The following is a 13,505-nucleotide window of genomic DNA, read 5'->3' as shown; positions in this document are numbered from 1 at the left end:
GTTCATCCCGAAGATCCTTAAGCAGCTGGAGGAGGCCGGCATGGAGCTGGCCAAGGCCTTCCAGCTCCTTGATCAGGCCAAGGAGGAGCTCGAAAAGATCCGAGGCTGCCGTAAGGAGATCCTGCTCACCAAGTTCAAGGCGGTGCTGCAGCGCAATCCCGACATTGGTGTGCTGAAGACAGTGGCTTTGATCCTGGATGGAGATCAGCACGGATCTGAGGTTGGTGTGCCGGCTGGAGTCAAGCTTGCTGACATCCCCCTCTTGAGGTACTGCCCCATCGTCAGCGTCGACGTGGAAAGGTCCTTCTCCGTCTACAGAAACGTCCTCACCGACCGCCGACACCGCCTCACCAAGGAGAACATTACCAAGATAATGATTTCAAACACCTACTTTAACCGTTCCTAAAAGGGTCTTGTCAATTTCTTCTAGTCCTCTACTTATCAAACAATGCGGTTGCAATAAAGGTACCTGAACGTCATTTTTTACCTGTTTACTAGCCCAGAGTGCTTAATGTTGTGCAGGAAAAAGCTTACCATTTTTTGTTCTTTTTTTGACTGATTTCTGAAAAACTTGGTAATAATAAAAAATGAATAAAACGGGGGAAAAAAATATTTCGGGATTTTTTCACATAAAAAAAAAAACCCCCGCTTTTCAAAACATAAAAGGCCTATTTTCTTAACATAAAAATCCGTACTCTATTTATAACTACCCTTTAGAACCCTATATAATTACCCTTCATAATTACCCTTTATAATTACCCTTTATAACCCTTTATAATTACCCTTTGGAACCCTATATAATTACCCTTCATAATTACCCTTTATAATTACTCTTTATAACCCTTTATAATTACGCTTTATAATTACCCTTTAGAACCCTTTGTAGTTACGCGTTATAATTATGCTTTATAATTACTCTTTACATTCATTCATTCATTCAATTACCCATTATAATTACCCTTTATAATTACTGTTTATAACCCTTTATAATTACCCTTTAGAACCCTTTGTAGTTATGCTTTATAATTATCCTCTAGAACACTTTGAGGGTGGAGGTGGGGGGGGGGGGGGGGGGGGGAGGGAAAGAGAAGAGGGAGTGACGCAATCACCCTACAGGTAATGTGCTAGTATTTCGAAAAATGGGAGAGAGTGGGTCACTCTTCAAGCATGCAAGTTCATCCCGATTTTCTTGTGTCATATTAAATGTTAAATAGAATTTGGCCCATTTCTTAGATATCATATCTTTCGAAATCCGGACTATCTTCCCTGTAAATGTGAATAATTTGACCTTTTTTTCTTGTCGATGTTTATCCGGATTTAACTTTTGCATCGGAGAGGTGCCCAAAATACATACCTATGATCAGGTGTAATAGGGATCCAAAGACCATCGTCAGTGACCGAGGAGTTGCGAGGTAGGAAGGTGGGATCATTGGGTCTAAGGCTGTTCCATTCAGCTTCTATGGCTCGCACTCTTGTCTTTGTCCAGCTCTGAGCTTCGTCTTCCCCGTGGACCCAGTTCTGTTCCAGAAACCACGAGGGAAGTGGTGACACGGGCAGGCAGACACGTCGTATTTGGGAAATCTCATTCCTTCTTGCAGGGAGCAGCTGTTGCTGAATGTAGAAATAAAAGCGGAGATAATGTGGACCAGCAAAGAATCTGTTACAGGAATCTTTGTCAAAGCCATTGCGATTGAAGCCAAAAGCATCAACACCGGAATGGTCAAACCCCCATGGGTCAAATCCAAAGCGGTTGTAGCCACCAGGAAACAGTCGACGAAGCACATCGATGCCATGGACACCTGCTGGGAAAGTACCGTCCAATACCATGCCAAAGGAGGACACCCCAGATCGATTGTATCCGTGTCGGTTGTAACCCGAAATGTCATACCCGAAGGAATCAAAACCATCGCGGTTGAAGCCCAATTGGTCATGACTATCAACCTGTGAACGGGACATGGTTAAACTTTTTGAATCATGACCATACGCTTCAAAATCGGACGCCATTGTTGACTGTACATTACTTAAGTTACAAGGGGCACCGAGAGTTGGAGGTGCATACGTCAAACAAGGTTGCGTCCAGACTTGTCCAATAGAGTTTGCCAATGGAAGAAGAACAATGTTGGCAAAGCTTCTACTTGAAGGAGAACCTTGGACTATTTCTGTGCTCTCTCTGTGGTTACCTTTTTGCCATAAGGTCCACAGTCGGTCCAGGAAAGCAATATGTGAAAGAAAGATGGGGTCATAGGCAGCAAGTGGTGTGGCCATGTGACCACCAACCCAGAAGCGAAAGAGGAGCGATGCAAGTGCAAGACGGGATGAAAATGATTCAAATGACTGTTCGGTGAGTGCGAGACCAAGATGAGCTGCATCAGGGAGTGAGACCGACGTATTGAAGCGACGGCGAAGGCAAGGTGACCATGTGGCACCAGGAACTTCAAAAAAGGTACCCCCAACACACGCAGTCGGTTCCTGTTCGCCATCTCCACCAAAAATGTCATCTTGCCAAACAGATGAGGTCTGCACAGAGCCAGCGTCGATGGTCCACTCGAAGTAAGGCACAGCGATGTTGCAGCTGAGAGAACGCAACTCTCGCTCAGCATGCTGGAGGAAGGCCCGATTCCGGGGCAGGAAGGAAATGACATCTGAGGCTTGGGGCTCCAATTCAGCCAATCTTTGAGCCAAAGCTGTCCACACACCTAGAGCAAACCATAGAGATAAAAAAAAAAATGATGAGCATACTTTGAGCTTAGGTTAATAGTCACGCAAGAAGAGGACAATACATTTGTTACAGATGGGTAGAGGTTGAGTTAAGTGCGAAATAAAAACTGGAGAAAAGGAAAAGACGATGGGGGAGTCCGGCAGCAGGAAGAAGAAAGAAAGTTGGGAGGAAATAAGAGTAGAGGAGGAGGGCAGGGAGAAGACATGTCAGTGGCATATGAAGAAGAAAGGGGAGAGGACGGTGGGGTGAAAACTACACCATTTTGTGTACCTATTCAATACATGGCTGCTTTTTAGCTTACCTGGAATGAAGTTCAGGAGAGCTTATGTGAAGGCACGTCGTCGGTCCGTCCGTCCGTAAACACTTACATCTTCTTCTCCGAAACCGCTGAAGGGATTGCGACCAAATTTGGCACACATGATATTTGTTGTGTTGTGACGAAAGTTTGTTCACGGCATTAAAAACATCTGGGTCTAAGGGGGTCTACCGGGGGTCAAAGTGCATGCAGGTTTGACCCCCCAAAATAGGAATTTGCTTTTCCCTCTGAAACTACACACACTATGTATATGAAACTTGACCACAACCTTCATCGCCCGTGATGAACCGAAGTTTGTTCGCTGCATTCGAAAAAATCTGCCGCTTTGGTAGTCTAGGGGGCGGAGATGGGATTGCCCCCCCCCCCCCCCAAAATAGGTATTTTTTTTGTTTGTTTGTTTTAGGTCTGATGATTATGTTAGTATGATTCTACATGCTGCCCTGTCTTCTATTGAAATTGGTTTAAAATACCTTTAGTCAGTGCAGTATACTGTTTATTCTACCAGGTGAATGCCACGGGCATTGCCCCTATGTTTATTTTTATGCTTTGTGTATAATACTTAGTAGTTTGTATTTTGTACATTTTGGTGAAAGAGTTATGTTTGTAAAAAAATAAACAATGTTTTCATGCCTCCGCCGACGAAGTCACCGGAGGCATTTTGTTTTCAGGTTGACCGTCCTGCTGTCCGTCCACCCCTGATAGGTTTTCGTTACCGTGATAACTTGAGAACGGCTGAAGGGATCTTAGTCAAATTTGGTGCAGGTATGTATAATGGGGTAAAAATGAACTGATTAGATTTTGGGGTCACGAGGTCAAAGTCCAAAGCTCTTGTTAAGGAAAAATCCTGTTACCGTGATAACTTGTGAAACAGTGACGGGATTCTGACCAAAGTTGATACAAGTATGTATTATGATGCAAAGATAAACGAATTTTATGTTGGGGTCAAGAGGTCAAAGGTCAAATTCTGTAATACGTCTATAACTTGAGAATGACTGTAGGGATCTAATTCAAACTTGGCACAGGTATGTATAATGATGTAAAGATTAACGGATTAAATTTTGGTAAAAAATTCAGGTAAAAAATTCTGAATTTCAGGTAAAAGGTAAAAAATTAAAATTCAGGTCAAAAGCCAGGTAAAAAATTGTGTTGCCGAGCTAACTTGTGAACCAGTTATGGGATTTTCACCAAACTTGGTATAATTATATATTATGATGCAATGATAGAATGATTCAATTTTGGGGTCAAGAGGTCAATGATCAGAGGTCATGTTAAATTACAATTATTTTGTTATCGCGATAACTTAAGGACGGCTGAAGGGATAGTAGTCAAACTTTGTGCAGGTATGTATAAATGAGGTAAAGATGAACTGATTCGATTTTGGGCTCACAAGGTCAAAGGCCAAAGGTCAGAGGTCATGTTAAGTAAAATTTATGTTGCCATGCCATCCCGTGAACAAGCGATGGGATTTGGAACAAACTTGTTAGAAGTATATATGATGCAAAGATGAACTCATTGGATTATGCCATCAAGAGGTCAAATATCAGAGGTCATGTCAGGTAAAAATTTGATAACTTCAGAACAGCTGAAGGGATTTAAATCAAACTTGGTACAAGTCTTGATAATGATGTAAACATGAACTGATTACATTTTTGCATTAAGAGGTCAAAGGTCATGTCAGGTAAAAATGTGAAACTCGAGAACAGCTGAAGGGATTTAAATCAAACGTGGTACAAGTATGTATGTATAATGTGGGCGGACGCATATCGGTCGACGTAGTGATGTCGAAGAGTGCCATTCTCGTTTCTTTATAAATACTGAAATGATAGACACCTATAAAGGTGGAAATGAAAGGTAAATTAACTAATAGGTAAGTAAGTGCACAAGAAACAAACAGGATTGTACCAAAATTCATCCAAACACTTAACCCTCTACTCCCCCCACATGCACTCAATTGCCTTTTTACATCAATCATTCCTCCATTCCTCCATTGGGTCTTCCCATTGCTCACCCTGGTTATGGAGCACCTGTATGGCATGCTGATATAACAGCGTTTCGGCCTTTGTCAGGTCTCGTATCTCCTTGCGCCTCACCATATGATGGCAGGTGCAAGTTGCTGCAGTATCAGGTCCATCGCACTGACACAACTCGCAGCCTCGTTTTGTTGTCTCTCCAGATTGCAGCACCACAGAGCCGAGGGTGCAGTGACAGGCTGGACCACAGGTGTCTGGACTACAGCGCCGGCCTGCCATGAAACTTACCAGGTCGCCAATGTCACCATGGAGCACTCGACAGCTGGAACGGTCTGTGTAAACACAATGGTACTGAAACCTACTGCTGTGAGGTGTGCACCTGCTTCCATTCTGGTTTTGAGACTTTGAAACTTCTGCATTCATTCTGAGAATACCATTGAAGTTCATTTTATGATTGGCAAAAGTTCGGTTTGATTGCCTGGGTGATGATGCAAGCTCAGTTCGAGCTCGTCCGGTGAAACTGTCGTGACCACCATGTTCGAGAGTCTCATCCAGTTGCACCTTGATTTGTGGCACGACGCCCTTCGAGAATCGCAAGCAGCAGGCTCCCAGCTCACAGTTCTCCCGGCAAGCTGCTGCACTAAAGAAGCGATTAACATTTCCTGTGCAGCCGGCGTAAAGGAAAGATTTGCAGTGGCCGGAATAAGGGTCAAAATACCAATGTCTTGATGGTTCTGTGGATCTGTCATGGCATGTTGTCCCTGGATCTGGTGGCATGTAGCAGGCCTGGGTGGTAAAGCATCACACAATCAAAAAGCTTGTGATTTATGATCCGATCTTTAAAGTTTTCCTTTAACTCTACATTTAGTGTGATCATTCTGAACAATTGCGATTGATACGACAGAGAAAACCTTTTACCTTCTTCTTGGAAAACCTCATTAACACATTGCAGCACAGACAACCTTGACCTTTCTCAGGATGCAATACACTTCTCTAGAGATGTTATTCATGTACACCCGGCGATTTAAAAATAAAAATTATATACAAGTCTCCACTCATGAAGAGGGTGGGTGGTGGGTGGTTGGTGTGCAGCCACCCGGGCTGCTGGTTGCATCATTTCTGTGGGCGCGTCTGCCATTGATGTTAGTTTGCCGAGTTGCCTCTCTATAACCAGTTATCTGGTACTCATTTTGCCGACCTCGGAAGGATGACAGGCTGAGTCAACCCCACCTGGCGTTAATTCAACGGGATTCGAACTTAGGACGTTCAGATCCCAAGCCCGCCACCCTAACCATAAGGCCAATGCCAGGAGAGCATGAAGAGAGGGAGAGAGGGAGAGAGGGGAAGGGGGAGAGAGGGGTAAGGGGAGAGAGGGGAAAGGGGAGAGAGGGGAGGGGGTGAGGGGGAGAGGGAGAGAGGAGGCGAGGGGAGAGGGGAGAGGAGAGGGGGGAGAGAGGGAGAGAGTGGGAGAGGGGGAGGGAGGGAATTCACATTTTTATTTCTTCCTGCATGATTTATCACGGCTTCTGGAAGAAAATTTGGTCAGACACAAGTATAATCCTGAAAACCCCCTAACGTTCTATGGATGTATTGTGGTGCAGTTTGTGTTACCTGCAAGATAAGTGTCTCGCACGATGATCCTGTATAGGATGGTGTACAGGTACACACATGTCTCATACCACTCGGCACACAGGTCCCGCCATGCAAACACCGTGTTTTGGCGGCACAAGGGTCGACAGGAGGACTGGTGATTGGTCGAGGTAGAGGGTCTGTGTGAGATCCGTGAGTGCTGAAAGTAGGTAGAGAGTCATTAGGGGTGATTGGATAGCTGAGAGGAGGCTTTTCAGGAGGATTTAAGAGCTCGCTGTTGGATCTAGGATGTATTGAAGACCGAGTTGAACCAATAAAAGGTGATGGGTATTGTCGAGTTCTGGAAGGACCAATATTCCACTTCCTGTGTGGCTTTCGACACTCAGAATCTTCCAATAATTGCATTCTTCTAAGCAAAGCCGAGTTCTGCACACAATGCCAGTGAATATGTACAATAATCAATAGTACGTCAAATTAAATCAAATACTGTATATCCCAAATAAAGATACAAATGATATCGAATGAATAGAACAAACAGACTTTACTATTTCGTCCCATTATATATATAGGTATGTGTGTGTGTGTATATATATATATATATATATATATATATATATATATATATATATATATATATATATATATATATATATATATATATATATATATATATATATACACAATACACATACCTGTACACGTATATACAGTGCCTTCAGAAAGTATTTTGCCTGTCGGTGTAAGCGTATATACAGTGCCTTCAGAAAGACCCCTTCACTTTTTTCACATTTTGTTATGTTGCAGCCTTATGCTGAAATCGTTTAAATTCATTTTTTCCCTCATCAATCTACACTCAATACCCCATAATGACAAAGAGAAAACAGGATTTTAGAAAGTTTGGCAAATTTATTAAAAAGAAAAAACTGAAATATCACATTGACATAAGTATCCAGACCTTTAACTCAGTACTTAGTTGAAGCACTTTTGGCAGCGATTACAGCCTCGAGTCTTCTTGGGTATGACGTGACAAGCTTTGCACACCTGGATTTGGGGATTTTCTGCCATTTTTCTCTGCAGATCCTCTCAAGCTCTGTCAGGTTGGATGGGGACCGTCGGTGGACAGCTATTTTCAGGTCTCTCCAGAGATGTTCGATTGGGTTAAAGTCAGGGCTCTGGCTGGGCCACTCAAGGACCTTCACAGAGTTGTCCCTAAGCCACTCCTGCGTTGTCTTGGCTGTGTGCTTAGGGTCATTGTCCTATTGGAAGGTGAACCTTCGTCGCAGTCTGAGGTCATGAGCGCTCTGTTTCAGGTTTTCATTAAGGATATCTCTGTACTTTGCTCCGTTCATTGTTCCCTCAACCCTGACCAGTCCCCCAGTCCCTGCTGCTGAAAAACACACCCACAGCATGATGCTGCCACCACCATGCTTCACCGTTGGGATGGTATTGGGCAGGTGTTGAGCAGTGCCTGGTTTCCTCCAGACATGGCGCTTAGAATTGAGGCCAAACAGTTCAATCTTGGTTTCATCAGACCACAGAATCTTGTTTCTCACAGTCTGAGAGTCCTTTAGGTGCTTTTTTGCAAACTCCAAGCGGCTTACATGTGTCTTTCACTGAGGAGAGGCTTCTGTCTGGCCACTCTGCCACAAAGCCTAGATCGGTGGAGTGTTGCAGTGATGGTTGTCCTTCTGGAAGTTTCTCCCATCTCCACACAGGATCTCTGGAGCTCAGCCAGAGTGGCCATCGGGTTCTTGGTCACCTCTCTTACCAAGGCCCTTCTCCCCCGATTGCTCAGTCTGGCCGGGCGACCAGCTCTAGGAAGAGTCCTGGTTGTTCCAAACTTCTTCCATTTAAGAATTATGGAGGCCACTGTGCCCTTGGGAACATTCAATGCAGCAGAAATTTTTTTGTAGGCTTCCCCAGATCTGTGCCTCGACACAATCCTGTCTCTGAGCTCTGCAGGCAGTTCCTTCAACCTCATGGCTTGGTTTTTGCTCTGATATGCATTGTCAGCTGTGAGACCTTATATAGACAGGTGTGTGCCTTTCCAAATCATGTCCAATCAATTGAATTTACCACAGGTGGAATCCAATCAAGGTGTAGAAACATCTCAAAGATGATCAAGAGAAATGGAAGGCACCTGAGCTAAATTTCAAGTGTCATAGCAAAGGGTATGAATACTTATGTCAATGTGATATTTCAGTTTTTTCTTTTTAATAAATTTGCAAAACTTTCCAAAATCCTGTTTTCTCTTTGTCATTATGGGGTATTGAGTGTAGATTGATGAGGGAAAAAATGAATTTAAACGATTTCAGCATAACGCTGCAACATAACAAAATGTGAAAAAAGTGAAGGGGTCTGAATACTTTCTGAATGCACTGTGTGTATGTGTGTGTATGTATGTATGTATGTATGTATGTATGTATATACGTATATATATATATATATATATATATATATATATATATATATATATATATATATATATATATATATGTATATATATATATGTATATATATATGTATATATATATGTATATATATATATATATATATATATATATATATATATATATATATATATATATATATATATATATATATATATATATATGTGTATATATATATACAGACTTGGCATTTAATATGGAATATTTTTTTTGTGGGGGTGAAAAGAACCAAAAGTTCATTGGAATTATGTTGAAATAATTCTAGATTTGTTAATGTGACCTTTAAAAGAAACAAAAACCACATTTGACATTTCGAAACAAGTAAATTGATCCTTGAAAGTGATGTAAACTGATATCGAACTCAATTCATGGACAGTACTGTGTTAAACTTCTGCACGATTTCCAGAAGTATCTCTTTATTTTGCACATTAACAAAAATTATTTTCAACAAAAACAAAAGTTAAATTACGACTGGGATTACGGACAGTAAAATTACAGTTCAGTACTTCGTGTAACCCCCACGAGCATTCAGGAGAGCACGTACACGTTGAGGCATGCTGTTCACGAGATTTGCCAAGGTTTGGACAGGAATCGCTTGCCATGCAGTGACAATACAACAACAACAACAACAACAACATGCAGTGACAATAGCCTGCTGCAATTCACGCACAGAGGTCGGCTGCTGGTCCAAGTGGTCGATTTGAAGCGTTAATTCTGCCCACAAGTTCTCCATCGGATTCATATCCGGGGACATGGCAGGCCACTCCATATGCTCTACACCACGGTCAGCAAGAAAGTGTTGGATCATGCGAGCACGATGAGGCCGTGCATTGTCATCTTGGAAGACAAAGTCTCCTCGAAAGGCTGCACGAGCAAATGGAAGCAATGTTTCTTCCAGAATTGCCCTGTACTTGAACTGGTTCAGGTTTCCATTCAGAACAACCAGGTCAGTTTTGCCCCCTGCATGAAAAGCAGCCCAAACGGTCACCCCACCAACTCCAGCTTGAACTCTTGGCACTATACAATCTTTGTTGTAGGCTTCATGCACTTGTCTGTGCATCTTGACGATAGACCAGAAATCTAGACTGGTCACTGAAGATCACGTGATTTCAGTGTCCTGGCTGCCATTGACGGTGCTCTCTGGCCCACTGCAATCGGCGCTGGCGGTGTTGTCTGGTCAGGCATGGCTTTCTCAGGGGACGCCTGGCACGATAGCCTGCTTGAACCAGTCGTTGGTTGACTAGCCTTCTGGATACAGGCACATTTGTCAGTTACTGCCACTCAGCCCTAAGCCGATTGGCTGACTTGGTACAGCCATTGCGGACTAACCGGCGGTGCAGCTGGCGATCATCCCTCCTTGTGGTTCTGCGAGGATGTCCTGGCCTCGGTATTGGAGTAGGCACACCCCTCTGAGCATTTCGTTTCAGGATCTTTGACACCTGACCTTGAGTGATGCCATACTGCCGAGCAATAGCACGCTGTTTCATGCCGTAATTTCGTAAAGCCACCACTCCATGACAAACAGCATTGTCGAGTTGACGGACCATCTCCAGAGGAAGCGGCAATAACTTTTGGAGATGTGCAGCAGTTGTTTTCCACTAATACAGAACGCAACAACCCTTGTATACCCGACTGTGAAGCCAATCATCAAATGCACCTGTCCGTACATTTTGCCATGCCACCTGTGATATAATCCTGTTGTTGACTTCTTGCTGCGACAGACAATCAGTGACATGGTTCTTTTAACAAATAAATCACCAAAGTGTAAAAGAAACTCACCAGATTGATATACTGAGTTAAGAAAGGAAACCCAAGTCAAGAAAAAAAAAAATTCCATATTAAATGCCAAGTCTGTATATATATATATATATATATATATATATATATATATATATATATATATATATATATATATATATCAGTCACTATGCGACCCCCATATCACCAGTGGAGAACCGCCAGCAAAGTGTCCCATACAGCTGCTGCTGCACCTTGCTGGGAGCGATAAGCACCGCCTGCCACACGAGAACGTTATCTCTGGTATCCACTCATCATATGGAGTCGAGTCGAGTCGATATATATATATACAGACATGGCATTTAATATGGAATATTTTTTTTGTGGGGGTGAACTTACTTTTCAAGATGACTTAGAACCAAAAGTTCATTGGAATTATGTTGAAATTATTCTAGATTTTGTTAATGTGACCTTTAAAAGAAACAAAAACCACAATTGACATTTCGAAGCAAATAAATTGATCCTTGAAAGTGATGTAAACTGATATCGAACTCAATTCACGGACAGTACTGTGTTAAACTTCTGTACGTTTTCCAGAAGTATCTCTTTATTTTGCACATTAGCCAAAAAAAATTTGAACAAAAACAAAAGCTAAATTATGACTGGGATTACGGGACAGTAAAATTACAGTTCAGTACTTCGTGTAACCCCCACGAGCATTCAGGAGAGCACGTACACGTCGAGGCATGCTGTTCAGGAGATTTGCCAAGGTTTGGACAGGAATGGCTTGCCATGCAGTGACAATAGCCTGCTGCAATTCATGCACAGAGGTAGGCTGCTTGTCCAAGTTGTCGATTTGACGCGTTAATTCTGCCCACAAGTTCTCTATCGGATTCATATCCGGGGACATGGCAGGCCACTCCATATGATCTACACCACGGTCAGCAAGAAAGTGTTGGATCATGCGAGCACGATGAGGCCGTGCATTGTCATCTTGGAAGACAAAGTTTCCACGAAAGGCTGCACGAGCAAATGGAAGCAATGTTTCTTCCAGAATGGCCCTGTACTTGAACTGGTTCAGGTTTCCATTCAGAACAACCAGGTCAGTTTTTCCACCTGCATGAAAAGCAGCCCAAACGGTCACCCCACCACCTCCAGCTTGGACTCTTGGCACGAAACAATCTTCGTTGTGGGCTTCATGCACTTGTCTGTGCACTCGGACGTGGCCATCTTGATGATAGACCAGAAATCTAGACTCGTCCACTGAAGGTCACGTGATTCCAGTGTCCTGGCTGCCATTGACGGTGCTCTCTGGCCCACTGCAATCGGCGCTGGCTGTGTTGTCTGGTCAGGCGTGGGTTTCTCAGGGGACGCCTGGCACGATAGCCTGCTTGAACCAGTCGTTGGTTGACTAGCCTTCTGGATACAGGCACATTTGTCAGTTGCTGCCACTCAGCCCTAAGCCGATTAGCTGACTTGGTACGGCCATTGCAGACTAACCGGTGCAACTGGCGATCATCTCTCCTTGTGGTTCTGCGTGGACGTCCTGGCCTCGGTATTGGAGTAGGGACACCCCTCTGAGCATTTCGTTTCAGGAACTTTGACACCTGACCTTGAGTGATGCCATACTGCCGAGCAATAGCACGCTGTTTCATGCCAGAATTTCGTAAAGCCACCACTCCATGACAAACAGCATTGTCAAGTTGACGGACCATCTCCAGAGGAAGCGGCAATAACTTTTGTAGACGTGCAGCAGTTGTTTTCCACTAATGCAGAACGCAACAACCCTTATATACCCGATTGTGAAGCCAATCGTCAAATGTACCTGTCCTTACATTTTGTCACGCCACCTGTGATATAATCCTGTTATTGACTTCTTGCTGCGAAAGACAATCAGTGACATGGTTCTTTCAAGAAAGACATCACCGAAGGGTAAAAGAAACTCACCAGATTGATATACTGAGTTCAGAAAGTAAACCCAAGTCAAGAAAAAAAAAAAATTCCATATTAAATGCCAAGTCTGTATATATATATATATATATATATATATATATATTATAATAATGCATTTATTTTATATAGCGCTTTTCAGGAAGCCCAAAGACGCTTTGACAGAGTGCAAAACATAATGCATAGCAAAACATAAAAACAATTGCAAACATATATATATATATTGTTACGTGCTCCTCCCCAACCCCCTGGTCACGGTGTACCTCCAAGCCCCGAGAGGAGTCACGGCAGAAAAATGTGTTATTCTGTATGTCAAAGATCAATGGTGAAGCCACACCAATTGATACTCACAAACAAATATTGTATTAAGATCACACAAGAATAACAGTACAACAATAATATGAATCAAAAGTACAATCAATATCCTATGATGGTACCATCAGTGTTGTAATATATAACTCACTGTGCTCCAATTGAGTGAAACAAGAACATCCCCAATGTCTCTAATCCCCGGCTTCAAGCCAAAGTCGATCCACTCCAGCGATCGACAGATCAGTGTCCAATCGAGACCAGAATCCCATTGGGTTGGCAGTTACAGTCTTGCTGACAAAGCTGTGCAAAGGCGCCTTCCAGGCGACTGGGAAATCCAAAGGCGCCCTCCAGGCGACTGGGAAATCACACCCTCGGGTATGGACGTTCCACATCTCACAGTCGGCGACACGCAGACTTTCCACTCAAAAGCCACGTCACACACACACCCCAGATCGACATCT

The 13,505-nt window shown here is 43.2% G+C and overlaps 1 protein-coding gene across 1 annotated transcript in view; it reads right to left on the bottom strand.

The window, feature by feature from the left end:
- Positions 1–13,505, bottom strand: part of LOC144889335 (uncharacterized) — a gene marked incomplete at its 5' end in the record, with an annotated part of 45,685 nt that overhangs the window by 10,889 nt on the left and 21,291 nt on the right. The window contains 3 exons of the mRNA XM_078769517.1: positions 1,355–2,696; positions 5,044–5,791; positions 6,617–7,021. Coding sequence (XP_078625643.1) covers positions 1,355–2,696; positions 5,044–5,791; positions 6,617–7,021 — 2,495 coding nt within the window. The remainder of the gene's footprint in view (positions 1–1,354; positions 2,697–5,043; positions 5,792–6,616; positions 7,022–13,505) is intronic.

Source organism: Myxine glutinosa, unplaced genomic scaffold, assembly GCF_964187855.1.
Source record: "Myxine glutinosa unplaced genomic scaffold, kmMyxGlut1.1 SCAFFOLD_2865, whole genome shotgun sequence".
Lineage (NCBI taxonomy): Eukaryota > Metazoa > Chordata > Myxini > Myxiniformes > Myxinidae > Myxine > Myxine glutinosa.
The sequence above is the reverse complement of the archived record's forward strand: the minus strand, read 5'-3'. Positions and strand labels throughout refer to the sequence as shown.